The 17,253-nt window shown below is 40.1% G+C and overlaps 1 protein-coding gene across 2 annotated transcripts in view; it reads left to right on the top strand.

Moving 5' to 3' along the window:
• Positions 1 to 17,253, top strand: part of LOC131444797 (dual adapter for phosphotyrosine and 3-phosphotyrosine and 3-phosphoinositide-like) — an 81,296-nt gene that overhangs the window by 46,806 nt on the left and 17,237 nt on the right. The window contains exons 19-22 of one of the 2 annotated variants that reach the window (XM_058615454.1): positions 646 to 846; positions 3,637 to 3,717; positions 3,886 to 3,990; positions 4,530 to 4,717. In XM_058615454.1, coding sequence (XP_058471437.1) covers positions 646 to 846; positions 3,637 to 3,717; positions 3,886 to 3,990; positions 4,530 to 4,717 — 575 coding nt within the window. Of the gene's footprint in view, positions 1 to 645; positions 847 to 3,636; positions 3,718 to 3,885; positions 3,991 to 4,529; positions 4,718 to 16,145; positions 16,235 to 17,253 lie in introns of those variants that run through there. The other variant, XM_058615455.1, reaches the window with a different exon arrangement.

Below are 17,253 nucleotides of genomic sequence, written 5' to 3'. Positions count from 1 at the left end.
AGCTCTCAGTAAAAACATGACTGCATAAGGAGCATATGAAAAAATCAACTAACACAATCTTCATCCTCAAATCTTAAGCATATTTGCCACTTTATCTTGACATTAGACTTTTCCATAAGGAAGCTGAAGTTTGGGTCATTTTGTAAACTGCTCGCTCCCCACACCAAAGTCAATAGAGAAAATCAGCAGTCTTACATCATAGTAAACAGGAGTTGTATATCCATCAGTAAACTGAAAGGTGATATTTTGTGACTTTGATGCTTGAAGTCCTTATCTCAGATTAACCTCAGTGACACAAACTTACAAAACAAGGCAGAAGAAGACCAGCGGCTCCTGTGTCCCTGTGAGCTAAAAACGCAGATTTTCCACGATGCACTTTTGTGCAGGAGAGTGTGAGGTTCAGACACTTCAGTTTCCAGTCTTAAAAGGCTGTGTAAGGGTGCATATAGTGGCAAACATATTAGGTGAGCCTTTTATCAAGTGACTAAAATCTGTTTTTCCTTTTACTGGCAGCCATGTTTTTACGTATGTGCCTACTCCATGTGACTGTGTGTAGAGTACCTCTTGCACTTCAAAAAAAATGAACTATCTCTTTTCAGGTGTTAGTTTTGGCACGCTGTTGACTTACTGTATGTGTGTCTGCAGATGTATGTGAATCTGCTGTTCTGGTATCAGTTCTTCTGTGGCTTCTCTGGGAGTGTGATGACCAATGCCTGGGTGCTGATCTTCTTCAACCTGCTCTTCACCTCCATTCCTCCTCTCATCTATGGCATTCTAGACAGAGACTTGCCTGCAGACACTTTGATGGCAGTTCCTGAGCTCTACCAGGATTCACACACCTCCAAGGTGACCACACACAAACGCACAGCTGAAGTCAATCCCAGCTGACACAAAAAAATCATAAAAAATATATTATTCAAAAACAAGCCTTGCTACGTGAAGGATATTACTATCTGTGTTGCACAGTTGGTTTGACATAATTCAATGAACTGTTTAAGTGCATAGTAGTTATTTTTATTTTGAATATCAAACTGACTTAATACTGGTGCAGACATATCGAGTACACGGAGTCCGCGCCGTCATAAAACTTGAGCTTTGCCCCGATATGTCCAGTGACTGTCCGCCTTTAGGTACACTTCGAGTCTGCCGCAGAATGGACTCCAAGTACGTCCGTGTGGACTCCAAGTACGTCCACGCGCATTGTACCCACAGCGGACGGTCGGAGGACACGTCGGTGCAAAGCTCAAGTTTTATGAAGGTGCGGACTCCGTGTTTTAGTACACTTCGGTTCAGGGCGGAATCCGCGTACTCGGTGTCACACAATATAATCCGCTTTTATCTGCGCCAACTTACCGGGATGTTCGCTGGTCCGTGTTTGAGCTAACATATAGCTGCTTCAGGTGTCCGGCTAAGCTCAATTTGCATTAGCTGTCTCGGAACAACATACAAATTTAATTTACTTGCACTAGCGTTACCAGTGAATGCATAACTAATGTTAGCTAAGAAAGATGGGGGCAGACAGGGACAGAGTTAGCTGGTTAGCAACCTCGCTAGCTACGTTTTGACCACTACAGTATAGAGGACAACACTATAGGAATTAAACGTTGATATACATATATATATCCGATACATATCACTTGATAGGTAGACTACTTTGAGTTATATCAACGTGTCCCCATGAAAACATATTAAAAAAATATTTGAGAAAACGTGAGGGGACAGCATGCAACCAGTGTCAAGTTCCAGTGTCAAGTTTTGTGGCTGAACTTGGGTCATTCACAGAAGGCTTCATACTCTTTTCTGTCTAGGTTCATTGAAGATCAGAGCTCATCAATGCCACTGTCGAAACTGGTATAAACCAGATTTTCGCGGGTGCATGGGTGACGTCGAACCATTGCTACAGGCAAAACTTGAAGATATTGAGTTGTTTGAGCTCAAACACATAATTACAATAAGATAGACCATTAAAAAGTACAGTTTACTCATAATTTACTCATAATTATTGTAGTAATGTAAGTATTACAAACTCAGTTTGTTTGAGTAGAACCTACTGATTGGACCTAAAAACACAATTACAATAAGAAAGGACATGAAAAAGTTCAGTTTAATCAGAATTAACAAGTAATGTCAATAAATTAGACACATTTAAGTAATATGAACTCAATCTGTTTGAGTTGAATCAAAATCTGGGTTTACAGTGTAACTGGCACCTACCATTCCCTGTGGACACACACATCAAAGACAGACATGGATAAAAGATGGAGACCAGACATGGAGAAAATTGGAGAAGCTATGCAAAGTAAATCAATTAAATTACATACTCCTGTGTTTGTTTCTATCATAACAAAACAGTAGACAATGACTGTCTATTATTTTAGACCTACATGTAAATACATATTAGATTATAGTGTAACTTAAATGGGAAATAAACATATTTAGGAGGACCAACAACATTGACATTAGTGATGAATAAGATCTTCATATACTTACACAAATGCAAACAAATCCTGGAAAGGAGGTTGATGAACAAGGCAACTGGTACTGAACATACGCCTACCTGTCTCGCGAGGGGCAGGCGTGTAGCGTGTACCAGTGCACACTGGGTAATGTAATATGAGTATCACGAATCGCAAAGATAAATAGAACAGGACAGGGTACTATAAGCTCATAAGAAGTCGGTGCGTACAGGCCCACTTAAAGCACTGTCAAAATTTAAGGAGCTATGACAAGGGACAGCGATGAAGCTACCAAATGTTAACTGCTAGTGCAGTTTTTAGCATTGTACCCATGGATGTATACTAAGAACTGGATAGAGCAACTCTCCTTTTTGCTCCATTCATATTCCTATGGAGTTGCACACCCAGCGCATATGCCAATAAAGTTTCTGACTTCCGGGTTTATTTACGGGTTGTGCAGCCCATAGAGCATGCATATTAGTGTTACTCCCATAATGCCTTTCGTCTATGTGAACGAGCCGCCACCGCTCTCGACTTGCTTGGCGCGTCCATAAACAGCGAAAGGCATGATGGGAGTACGCTACTGAAGAGCGCAAGCGGATTTCATGAATACCGATAGCACGTTTGCTTTGGGCTTTAAACCATGGATTTGTAAATGAATGTCAAAACCAACGATAGTGAATACAGTAAACTGAAAAGTATAATGACGTCATTACAGGTTAAAATGATCAATTTAATGGTTCATTTAATTGACCGTGACTATTAGTTTATATGTGTTGTTACAGGAATTTCTGTAATATAGAATAGTAATATATATATATATATATATATATATATATATATATATATATATATATATATATATACACATATATATGTACATATATATGTACATATATATGTATATATGTATTTATAAACTATATATATATATATACATATATATATATAGTTTTACAAGCATACATATGGACAAATATTTCCATATTCCAAATATTTAATTTTTAACCTTCCTAAATATTACACATTAGATATTTTAAAAAAGTGATGAAAGTGCATGGGAAAGAAATGAAACTTCTGCCTCATATGTTTGAGCAAGTAAGGTCTAAGTGTGAAGTCAGTGGCACTAATGTCTGACTGCAGCCATGGTCACTGATGCATTATTCCTGTTTCTCTGCAGCTCCATCTTCCCTACATGTTCTGGATCACAGTCCTGGATGCGTTTTACCAAAGCCTTATCTGCTTTTTTATACCTTACTTTGTAAGTAATCTGTATCCAATCACTCAGTATTGCTAATAGTTTCTTTATTGCTGGTATGTTCACTCACATAAGTGATATATTGGCTCTGGTTTAAATAATAATGTAATATTATGCAATATTAGATGCTGCACCTGTCTGACTGTAAGATTGTTGTGCTGTTTGTCTCAGGCACTGACAGGATCAGATGTTGGAGTGCTGTCATTTGGATCTCCTATCAATGCCTCAGCTCTGCTCATTGTCCTGCTGCACCAAGTCCTGGAGAGTCACACTCTGGTCAGACACTCAAAACATTTAAGCTGTGATCACAGAACAGGCCATCATGCTTTATTTGAAGTGTTATTGTATAAGAGACTGACACACTGTATGCCGGCATTTTATATGTGTGTGTGCACGTTTTCTCTCACTCCCTCTTTCTCTCGATGTGAGTTTGTGTTTTCTCTCTTGCCTTCCCTGACTTGTGTGCATTTGTGCACACAAATATATATGTATATATATATATATATATATGTGTATATATGTATATATGTGTGTATATATATATATATATATATATATATATATATATGTATGTATATATGTATATATATATATATATATATATATATATATATATATACATATATATATATATATATGTATATATATATATATATATATATATATATATACATACATATAGTGCCCCCCTAATAATGACAAGGAAAGCTAGAAGAAAAAGACTTGAGCACAGAGGCATGCTTCCATTTTCAATACATATATACTGTATTGCGTGTGTGCCATGTAGTAAAAATATAAAATATATTGTTTTGCAGACGTGGATTCATGTCTTGGTGCTGTTGCTCAGCGGTGGCTCCTACTTTGGCTTTGTGCTGCCCTTCAGTGTCTACTGTGTGACCTGCAGCCCCCCCACCAACCCTGTTGGAGTAGAAACTCTCCAAATGTCTCAGCCTCTCTTCTTCATCATATGTGCGATCACAACTGTGACAGCACTGTTACCCAGGTACACACAAATACAAACACACACACACACACACTGCCTGTTCGTATACACAAGTAGGAGCGGTTCACATGCAGCATGTTAGTGGCGATGTGTTTCTGTTATGTCCGCTGTTACTAAGCCACCAAAATGTGGGAGCTGCAGAGATGACCCCAGCTTTGCTGTTTGGTAATTGTGTGAAAAAAAAAAATCACTGTCTGGGTTCATCCCACATTTCACCAACTAATCACATAGCGATTTAGTGGCTAGCACTGTTGTTTCACAGCAGAAAGTTTGCCAGTTTGAATTTTGGTTTGATAGATGGCCTTTCTGTGTGGAGTTTGCATATTCTCCCCATGTGTGCATGGGTTTGCAGGTCCTTAACATAGTCTAGAACATACAGTGGTTAAGAGATGTTTTGGGATGTTGAAAGGTTCAAAGATTATTTCAGGGTGCACACAGACCAGTTTGAAACACTTTGGCTCATGTTTCAAAGGACGTGCAGGAATTTGCTGTATTTCAGAAAAACACGTACCACAATAGAAGCTGCTTTTAGAGATGCATAGATATCCAGATGTGTTCCTGAAATTATCCAAATGGGCTGTAAGATTCACAAAGGCTGCCAGCACCTGCTCTTTTTAAGCTTAGGATACAGATGTAATAACATAGTGATGTAAAAAACATTCAGATTTGGGGATTGGGTAAATTGGACACTCTAAATTGACTGTAGATGTTAGTGTGAGAGTGAATGGTTTGCCTCTATATGTGGCCCTGTGATGGACTGGCGAACTGTCCAGTGTACCCGGCCTATCGCCCTATGTCAGCTGAGATTGGCACAGTACCACCCTCCTGTGGAGGATAAAGCGGTAGATAATCAATGGATGGATGTAATAATCATCATCATCATCATCCTTCTCCGCTTATCCGGGGTCGGGTCGCGGGGGCAGCAGTTTCAGCAAGGGACCCCAAACTTCCCTTTCTCGAGCCACATTGACCAGCTCCGACTGAGGGATCCTGAGGCATTCCCAGGCCAGAGTGGAGATGTAATCTCTCCACCTTGTCCTAGGTCTACCCGAGGCCTCCTCCCTGCTTGACGTGCCTGATACACCTCCCTTGGGAGGCGTCCAGGAGGCATCCTCACCAGATGCCAGAACCACCTCAACTGGCTCCTTTCAATGTGAAGGAGCAGCGGTTCTACTCCGAGCTCCCCCCGGGTGACCGAGCTTCTCACCCTATCTCTAAGGGAAAAGCCAGCCACTCTCCTGAGGAATCCCATTTCGGCCGCTTGTACCTGTGATCTCGTTCTTTCGGTCATGACCCAACCTTCATGACCATAGGTGAGGGTAGGAACAAAGACCGTACTCCCGCAGCACCTCCCACAGTATCTCCCTGGGAACCCGATCATACGCCTTCTCCAGGTCCACAAAACACATGTAGACTGGATGGGCATACTCCCAGGCCCCCTCTAGGATCCCTGCAAGAGTAAAGAGCTGGTCCGTTGTTCCACGACCAGGACGGAATCCGTATGGTTCCTCTTGAATCTGAGGTTCGACTACCGGTCGAACCCTCCTTTCCAGGACCTTGGAGTAAACCTTACCAGGGAGGCTGAGAAGTGTGGTAATTGGCACACACTCTTAGGTCAGCCTTTTTGAAAAGGGGGGCCACCACCCCAGTTTGGATTAATGCATTACTGTAAATTCACATCACATCACATCCTGTTGAAATGGTAGTAAATGTGCCATCAGAGTTTTGGTTGTGTGTTGCTGCAGATATTAAGTCAGACATGTCCAAAGTCTGGCCCGTGGGCCAATCATGGCCGTCAGTCAAATTTTGTACTTCCCGCAGCTTTGGTTTGATAATGTGTTATTTATGGCCAGGGACAGACTAGGACAGAAAAGGAGGTAAGGAGTTGTGGTTGACAGAGAGATAATTGCATTCACCTTGTGATATAACAAGAGGCTATACGGCTCTCAGCGGGACAGTTCAAGCAGTGCAAGGACACATCGTTCAAATATAATCAAGGATTTTAATAAGGAATTAACACAAAAGATATTTCAGATTCAAAAGTGTCACTCAGGATAGGGTTGATCTTCAACAGTCAAAACTTAATGTAGGTTTAGAGGATATGGAAGTCCAAACTTAAACAATGTCACTTCAACGGTGAAATCATAATCCAGATTCCGTATCCTCATAAACACTCTTCAAGCTTACTTCAAGCTGAGCTGCAGCCCGTGGCCATCCAGCGGTAAGTCTTTCCATCGTCAGGTAATTATTTCCAACTTCCAGATATTCCACATGAAAAAAACAACCCTTGAGCGGTCCTCTACAGAGAGCACAGCCTGCAGCTTGTTTCCCCAACTCCACACTGACACAGCCTGTGTCTCACCAAGCTCTTCAGCTCATCAGGCAGTCATCTGTCTCAGGTGTGTTGGAATGTCGTGTGTTGAGAGGTGGAGTTCCCAACTCCACCAGCAGATAGAGCTAAAGCTGTTCGTGGTTGGCACCATCTCAGGGGAATGTAGCGTCCTCTGACTCCAAATGTGAAAGAAAGGCAGATTTTCATTTGATCAATCCTGCATGGCTTAGATTTGGTTACATTGCCATTTAAAATGATAATTGTGGACTTCCTGTAAGATGGCGGACAGGTTAGCAGCATAGCTTCTAGCTTTCCCAAGTCGGTAGAAATTAATCCACTCAATTTGGATAACTCGACATACAACTGCTATTAACTTTGAGATGAGTGGTCATCGTCAAGTTGGAGAAACACTAAAAATTCAAGGAAAACTTGAGAACAGTTTACAAGAGAGGTCTTCAACGAAAGTGAACTCGAAAATGACAAGAACTAAGGAGATGGTCCTAAAGAAAGTTTGGGCCTCAAGAAAACAATGAACGTGAAGGAGATCTGTTTTCTGACCCCATTTACGAAAATAAGAATCTACTGGAACAACGGTGTTAAGAGTTATGACAACGCGGGGGATGTGGCGCAGGACATGAAAGCAAGGGGACTAACTGTGGATGTACCGGACGCGGGACATACGGAGGAGATGACCCGAGGTGCTGAACGCAGCGGATTGGGCAGCGGAGAGGAGACCTGATATTATCCTACCTGTGTAAAAAGGTAACCTGGGTCCATTCATATTGCACTTATGAGGCAGTAAAAATAAAGCATGACCCTCTGGTTGAGAAAAAGGCTTCAGATATTACAGTTCAATGTAGAGTATTACCGACAGGACGAGGGTTACTATAAGGTTGGACTTGTCTAGCCTAAGCTTGACACGGTAAAAGAGAACGGCTCTAGGTCTTGGGATGTGCCCTCACAGGAGAGGATTTCCCATCCACTCACCAACAGGGATTTGTTGGAGAAGAAGAAGAATCCCCGTGTGGAAGTTCTATTTAGTTCACAATGTTCTTTGTACATGTACATGTTCATAAGATGCTTGAGATGTAAATGTCCAAATACGCCTAAAAAGAGAGGAACGGTCGAACAAAATTGAAAAAAGAAAAACCACAAGTCATATTTTTACAGGAAACTCACCTGTCCCAGACAGAATATGAAAAATTAAAAAGATTTGGATTTAGGAATTCATATAATAGTACATATAAACAAGGGTGTAGGAGGGGGGTTATGATTAATCCCAAATTCAACTATATTTGTCTGTAAAAAAGAAACCAAAGATAAAGAGGGAAGATTATGTGCTAGTGAAGGGAAAACTAGAATATTAACCTGTTACGTTGATGAATGTTTATGCACATCCAGTAAGCAGTAGGCACTTATTTAAATTCATGTTTAATGTTATTGCGACAGAAATGGAAGGTACTTTAATCTGTGGGGGGGATTTTAACATAGTCATGAATCATAGCTTAGATACGAGTTTAAAAGGAAGTAAAAACACAGATATCAAAATTGGTAAAGTTAGCTTTAGAAGGGGAATGAATGAAATGGGAATGATAGACATATGGAGGAGCCTCAATCCTTTTGAAAAGGATTTCACACATTATTCGGCAACACACTATGTCCATTCAAGAATATAGACTTTTTTTTTCATAAATATGGGAGACAGGCATATAGTCATTGAATGTAATAATAAAATAATAAATAATAACTTAGATTTATGAAGCGCCTTTCATAAAACCCAAGGTTGCTTTACAGTTAAGAAAAGATCAAAAAAGAAAACCAGAAAACACACACTAACAAACCAACAATCAGGTGGCAAAGACTTGCTGGAACACCACATAAAGAAGGAAGAAAAAGCAATATATAAAAAGGGGCAATGGGGAAGTGGACCCGCACATTATATGGGGCGCTCTGTTGTTGTTCGAAGAAAGATCATAGGTAAAAAAAAATTAGAAGACTAGCATATTCAAATCATTTAGTAACATTGAGAGAATTAGAGCAACGATACCAGAAGACAAATGACCTAAAGATATATAAACAATTAAAGGACACCACAATGAAGATAACTGAATTGCTCTTGCATGAATATGGAAAGAAGAACACATATTTGAAGCAAAATTATTATGAGATTGTCCCCAGAGAGACAAAACTCTTAGCAAAACGTATCCGAAAACAACAAACAGTGAATACCATACAAATAATTAGAGATTCACATAACAATGAGCTAATACATGATCCGGAGGGTATAGAGAAGATATTTCAGGGTTCTATAAAAAATTATTTACGCAGCTATCACGTGCAGGACTGGACCCAGATGCAGAACAGTGGTAAGGAAAAGTATTCATTTTCGGCAGTTCACAAAAGCAGAAAAAACACACGCAGACCCTCAAATGGACGACAAACGCCGTCAGCTCACAACCAGACAAAGGAAGAGGGGGTGGTGATATACACTGAGGAATCAGGCAGACGACGAACAGCTGTGACGAATCTTTTGTTTGTTACTGATCGGCCTAATAGACTTGCTCAGGGATGTATTTGAGACTCACGTGTTACAAGTTGTTAAACGTGTGCAGCTGCCTCGTTATTGAAATACACCACACCACCAACAAAAGAACAATGGATAACAATTGTGGTAGAAATCTTCTTAATGGAAAAATTGACACACATACTGAGGCTACAGGAAACACAACTGGACAAAAAATGGAAAAAATGGGCCCTATACAAGACTCTGAATGATGATACTGGACTGGAATAATAATTGAAGGATATACCAATCTGCAAGACTGTAAGATCATTATGATTTCCCCTTTGTTTTTATTGTTGCAATAATTTGTCAATAAATATTTAAGTGACAAAAAGAAAAATGTGACAAGGAAAATACCAGACCTTCTATTGGCCACTGGGAATCATCACATTATTAAATCTGGGCCTCCTCAAAAAAAGTTTGGACACCCCTGCTCCTATGGCTTTGATCACAGATGCAAGCAGAATGTGTGTCATTCACATCTGTGGAAATTTATATCAGCAATGTTTTCTCACATCTAACCAAGTAGATATTACCACCTAAACTCAACCAAAGTACCTCTTCACAAAACAGACTCTCTTATAACCAGCATCACCATGGTAACCCAGACTCTGGACATAAACGCCTTCATTGTCAGACTGTGATGTTCAAACAGCAAGATAAAAATTCCCAAAGCAGTCCTGTTGTTTTTTCTTCTAGCTGATATTCTCTATGAAAGATTTGGATTCTCAGATAAAGAAAAATGTTATGTATTTTATTTACTGTAATTAATGATGACGATGACACTGAACAATAAAGCCGACTGCTTTAATCACATTTTTTTTTCCAGGTGATATTACTGTAACGCCTGAAGTGAACAGACATTGACATTTATGCTGAATGTATCATATCATCCAACACTGAAAGACACTTGACTTGAGGATGACTTTGATTGAATGATTGTGCCCTTTTATACGCTTTTCCATTACCCAGTTCCAACACGGCTCGCCTCGGCACGGCATGGCTTGACTTTTCACAATTTGGTATGGTATAGTACCTCCTCAACGTGGGTGGAGACTAGAGGTTGATCGATATGGTTTTTTTTTTATGGCTGATGCCGTTTCCGTTTTTTTTTGGTTTTTTTACATTAGCCTTAGCCGATGCCCGATACGTTCTGCTGATTTTTTTTGCCGATTTTGTGTGTCACTAGTGACTAGTGACTTGTAAAGCAATTCTTTTTGTTTTGGTGTACTGAATAATAAATACATACAAACTGGTAAAATGATCAATCAGATGGGTTTGTGATGTGGCTTGTTGCTTGTGCAGCTTTCGGCAGTGTAGTCATTAATTCACCACTGACTCCACTGGGCCGAGTTGTGCCGTGCTGAGTTGGGTAGTGGAAAAGCACCAATATATTTGGTTTTGCAGGTAAAACAAGTTACTGATTAATTAATTAATTAGTCAAATGTTTCAATAAAACTTTTGAATATCCCGGTATCTTTTATTGTTTATTTTAATGTAGGCCTAATATGTGTTTAAAAATGTATACAGTCATCAAATAATTTAGTGATAAAACTTGAATGAATTTAAACCATCAGTATTTTCTTCCAGCAAGTTTTGTTGATTCATAGTTTACTCTCTGAATTAGACGAGAGTGATGGTAAGTGAACCAAACCTCAGCCTCACCTGGCACCCACGCTCCAGCAGACACAGAAGTAACATAACATGTTACTTTGCAAAGAAAGTAACGTAACGTAATTTATTACTATACAAAGCCTTTTTAATACTGTGTGACGTGTGCTCATCTCTGCAGGATGTTTTTTCAAGCTTTACACAACACTGTTCACTGCTCTGCCGCCCTGAATTCCTCTCACTTGGACAAAGTGGAGTCAGAGAAGTATCGGCAGAGAATGCAGCACTGGAACCGGAGCCACTCCAAAGACAACAGGCTGTCTGTGTGTGTCGACAATCCTGGTCTGGAGGCCAGTGCGGCCTCAGTTGTGTCCTGACCTCCCACCACAGTCTACATACACTCAATGACCGAGTTATGTGAAGTCAGGAGACAATGTTAACATAAGCAGCCAAGCTGATGTAGTAGGAGTTGATATGCACCTTAAAAGCCACTGTTGCACTGCTAGTGAAAGTGACCAAACATGGAATTCATAGCTTTCAACCACAACACATTGCCTCGAACAGTTACTATGTCGATAGCTGATACTTGAACAAAGGCAGGGATTAGTCCATCCACATTAATCTATGTCTGCCAAGTTAGCACCTGTTTTGGAGCATTAGATCACAGATACTGGATCTGTGATCTTGACTTCTTTTGACTCAATGACGAACTAACAACAACAACAACACAGACATGTTTGCAGTCTCCTGAGCTGTACACAGAGTGAGGATGTAAAAATATTTCCATCTGTGGTGTCCACTGGGGGAAAAAAAATAGTAAAAGGTGCAATAGGCAAGATTGTTGAAAGGTACCAATTAGCTTCAAAAGTGTAAATTAAGTCGGAAAGTAAACACAAAAAGCTTTGTCAATGTCATGAGAGTTTCAGGGATAGGGATTCCTTGGTTCTGTTTGCACATAAAATGTGTGTGTCTGTCTGAGCTCAGGACAGAGAGTTGTGAACCCAAACTGAGGCTGAAATTCAACAATCAACTCTTGTTCCAACAATCCTGCCTACTGCAGCTAGATGAATTAACTGACTAATCTGATTTATGTTCTGATGTGTGTTACTGTAATGATGATTCTCCATATTGAACCCCATTGAGCCATCAACAAAGACTGCAGTTTACATGTGTAAAATAAAGGACACAATACCTGAGCTGCTTTTATATTGTTAATATGTGGTCCTCTGATTAAACTAAATAAAACTTGTTTTTAGCTGTGCTGCAGGTCAAAGTTTAGTGATGTAATGACATGGTCACACAACAGAAATCCTGCTAAGATGCAAAATTTTGTTTGTTGCACTTAATAAACTTTTGGTGCTTTTCCACTTTGCTCGGCACTACTCTTATTTTGCTTTTCCTACCTGGTACTTTTTTAGTACCTGCTCTTGCGAGATTCCAAGAGAGCTGAGCCAATACTATTGTTGGGGATCAACAATAGTCCACCTCCTTGGTCTTTTTGGTGTCGAGGGTGAGGTTGTTGCTGTCCCACCACTCTGTCAGTCACTTGTCTCTTCTACTTCCAGTATATATCTCTGACTTGGTATCTCCCATAACTCAGATACTTGAGCACAAGCCATGCTCTCATCCAATGACAATGCTTGGCAAATCTATGTACCAAGTGTGGTTAAAATATGTTAAAGGCTTGCAGAGAAATTGGCTTACTTCCTGTTTGGTGACCTCAACGTCATGTTTGATTGGCTGCCACGGCCAAGTGCCTTTGAATTTCAAGATGTTGAATGCATTCGTGTGGCATGGTCTGAAGATCATCTGAACGATGTTTTGAGAAGATTACACAAAATGTGTGACAAGAGAAGCCTTTGAAAGGTTATGGATCAAATCAAAGATGGCAGAAAATCCAATATGGCCAAAAAAAAGGAATGCGTTGAACTCGGCTTGGCCCAAAGGTTCCAGTGATACATCGTTTGTGAAAAACAGATGAACGAGTCAAAAGTTAATGTACATACATGCATGTCCAACTTTGTCCTGTTGATGGCGCTAGAGCTCTCGAGCTTGCGTTGCTCACCACTTGAACCCAAGTAATGGGTGGTCTGCTGTTAAATTATTACAATATTGGGGAATTATTACATTATCAGGACCTGCGAAATGAAGGCTAACCTGATAATGTAATAACCTCCCGTTAATGTAATACTTTATTACATTATTGGTAAAAAGTGTATTACATTATTGGGAAATGCACTTTATTACATTATCGGGAAGTTATTACATATCAGGTTTTATTACATTTTCAATGGACTCAAGTGCAAATTTTTATTACATTATCGGGGATTTATTACATTATCAGGTTCTACAAACATGCTGACTCAAGAAGTGCAAAATGAGTACATTCCCCCTTACCACCACGGAGATGTATGAGTCATGCACGTCACCCTGGGGAAATGAGCTCACCTGGGGAAAAAAAAAAAAAAGAAGAAGGAAGGGTTAGTTATCATTAGGTGGAGTGGGGGACCTAGCCCTCTTCTCTTCCTAACCTAACAAAGTCCAGCTTTGTGACTGAGAGAGGCGCAGTTTGGCCTAGTCCACATCTGTGTCCAGGCTTCCTTGGCAGACATTGGGCTTTACCTCACATGTCTGGCAAAGAAGCCACTCACACTGTTGGACCCATTCCTCTACTTCTGTCGTAGCAACTTCAGCAGTAGCAGTTGTCCAAGTAGTCTGGGATAGTGTGTTTCGGTTTATCTACTGGGTCAATGATGGGCTTGGGCGTTTCTTCAGGATGGGCTAGCCGCTAAATCCTGTGGGGCGACAGTCGTCTCATCACTGTGTTCATGTTGTTTGGTCGAGACTCTGTAAATGCCAAGTGTGAAAGTAACACCGACAGCATTCCCATATGCCATACAGGGCTTTGGAATTTTATAACATTCACAAAAATAAAAAACACTATCAGTCATATTTCTTGCAGTTTCTATACATTGACATTCCTGCCTGTTAAAAGTTAGGTTTTTGTCGCCACTGTGTGCAAAAGATTGCTGGATTAATACTGTATATAAATATTATTTTACCTTATTTGGACTGCAACAGAGACGGCACTTTGTCTTCTTAGTGTGTTGTTGGATTTTGGCAAGTAGAACTGAGAGATTAGACATGTGGGTGTCTCAGAAGGACAATCTCTGTTTTTTTTACCAGATGTCTTATTATAACTAGTACCGCAAGCGGTTCTGAATGGGTTCGAGCTCGAGGGCCCACGAGTCACCGCGTGCCCACGTCGCCACGCGAGTCCTCTAGCTCATCTCCCGTTCATTCACCGCTTGCGGTACTAGTTATTTTCAGTGCTAGTTATTTTCAGCGGCGTCCCTGTGCAAAGTAAGAGGGCACTTCCTGTTTAAAATGGCCGACTTCCTGTTGGGTGGGATGCGTGTCCGTAAACGTGTTCAGGGAAGGGCCCTTGACTCACATATCAAGTTTCGTGCGGATCGGACAATGTTACTTCCTGTTTCGGGCTTTCTACTTCCTGTGATGACCTTTTACAGACATGTTCAGGATGGGTCTGAGGTACCACATATCAAGTTTCAAGTGGATACAACAATCCCTGTTAGAGCAGCACCACAAACTGTATGTGTAATTCTGTCTGCCGTTACCAGGGGGCGCTGTTTTGGAAATTGAATATTTTCATATAGACGTATTTAGGGCTGGATGGTTTGGTTCAGATTGGACCAGGATTGGCAAAGTTGTAACAGTTTGTTAGTATTTTCTGCCACCACTAGGAGGCGTTGTTGTAGAAATGTACTGTTTTCAGCAACGTAGTCGTCTTCAGCAACTACCCATCATCAATCATAGGAAGTTTGCTTCCAACTAGACCATCGCAAAGTTATAAGAGTTTTGCTGTATTTTGTGAAAAATATGAATTATCGCCAAATTTGGCGCCCCCTATCTCGTACACCCTGCAACATTTAAAAAAAAAAATTGATAACTTAAGCTCCTCAACTTGTTCACAGTGACCTCACCAAGTTTAACGGTGATCTTACAAAAGCTCTCTGACTAGTTCATTCAAATACCAGAGGTCATATTGTCTGCAGTCACCAAGGGGCGCTGTTTTTGAAAGTTAATATTTTCATATAGGCATCTTCTGGGCCGGACTATCATCAATCCTAGCAGGTTTGGTTCCGATTGGATCAGGATTTGCAAAGTTGTAGCAGTTTTGTCGCAAAAATCTGACTTTGCATCATTACCATGGCAACGTCATATAACGTTGCGCCATCATGTTGAGCACGCATCATCTACCTTGTGTTTAGATTGTTTTACCGATTTTGAGTTGGATACGATAATCTCTGTTAAAGTTATACCCGAATACGTAAAGTAACTTTTTTTTTGTGTATTTTCTGCCACCGCCAGTAGGCGATGTTTACAAATTTGACAGATTTTGCATAGGCATCTTGAGCAAGAGCCCATCATCGATCGCCACAAGTTTGGTTAAGATCGGACCTTCCATCGCAAAGTTAAAAAACCTTTTAGGGTTCTTGCAACCTTGTTGCTCGAACCCTAATAAGAAGAAAAAATTGTACAGTTTCAATAGGGTTCTTGCAACCTTGTTGCTCGAACCCTAATAATAATAATAATAATAAAAACATTGTTCAGGCACTGTACAGTCTGTCTTACTTTATATGTGTATCAGTGTCATGTTACGAGAATTGTTATTATTATTACATGTACCTCCACCCTCACACATATAAATAACAGCAGTGCTTGTTAGAATCTGGTTTTTCTCGCCTGGTGACTGTCATGCAGGAAGCATGAAGATTGTACTGTATGATCATGTTCTGTTTTCATCATGTGGAGAGAGAGAGCACAGCTGTTAATCAGTAAAGCGTATTTCCTCCTAGGCGTGTCTATCTGAGCCAGGCTGAAACTTTCACTTCTGCAGTGCTTCAATCATTGTGTTTGTATAAGACATGAGCTTAGACATGAGCTTCTACAGTCGCTCCGACACAAGCGATGAGCTTGCGACTTTGGGGTAAGAAAGAGTCCTGACACTCACTGCTACATTTTACTGCTTAGTAAACGTTCAAGCGTTCAAGTGTGTGGCCAACAGTTTTTAAGAGAGATATTGTAAAGAGGCAGAAGAGTGAATTTCTACACAAATCACATGTGATATGTGTGCTGCAGTCAGTGCACCCAAAGCAGCTATGTTGGTGACCTACTGTTTGTCGTTCATACAGAGAGGTTCTGCCATGTTGTTGTTTTAAACTAGTCACAAATTATATCATTTTTCAACCCAGACCTTTATCATATGCTTTATTCAAAGAATATTCAATTAGGTAAGATTTGGTGTACAAATTACAACGTGATGTCAATTAGACAAACAAAGGATAGGTACAGGTTTTTTTTAATTGTTTCAGTGAATGCTTGTGCTTTTACTTTGAAACAGGTACAGTGTTTTTGACACACATGACAGATTGAAACTGGTCAAGTATGGCATTATATTTGTGCTATATTGTTATGTGTGCAGAGGTGTATTCACAGGCATGTTTAGTAGTAGTACACTGCTCAAAATCGGCTCACACACGGAACAATTAGCTTGCACACATTACAAATGAGTTATATACATTAAATAACAAAATAGCTCCAATAAACAGATTTTGTGTTAATGTGTTATACATATGCAGTGAGCTAAAATGAGTGCAAGAATTAAATCTCAGTTCTATTGTGTCTAGTTTCTTAATAAATGAATTGTTGAGCTGGCATGTGACATACAGCATTATTGTGACGTGTAGCACTGACATTAAACAGCTCCTCAGCAGTTTCACTGAGCTCTGTTCTGATTGCTTTCCATTTTGTCCTCTCTAATTTCCTAATACAATACAATACAATACTAATACAACAATATATTAAACAAATAATAAAAATAAATCACCATCCTGGTGCACAACAACTATCAGTTGTCCAGAAGCTGAAACAGTTGGGGACCAGTTAATGGGAGATTCAATTTTATCAAATTAACAAAGATCCTGAGGTGGATCACTGCTATAAAAC

The sequence above is a fragment of the Solea solea genome, chromosome 18, assembly GCF_958295425.1.
Source record: "Solea solea chromosome 18, fSolSol10.1, whole genome shotgun sequence".
In the NCBI taxonomy this organism is placed as follows: Eukaryota; Metazoa; Chordata; class Actinopteri; order Pleuronectiformes; family Soleidae; genus Solea; species Solea solea.
This window is presented reverse-complemented; position numbering and strand designations above follow the sequence as displayed.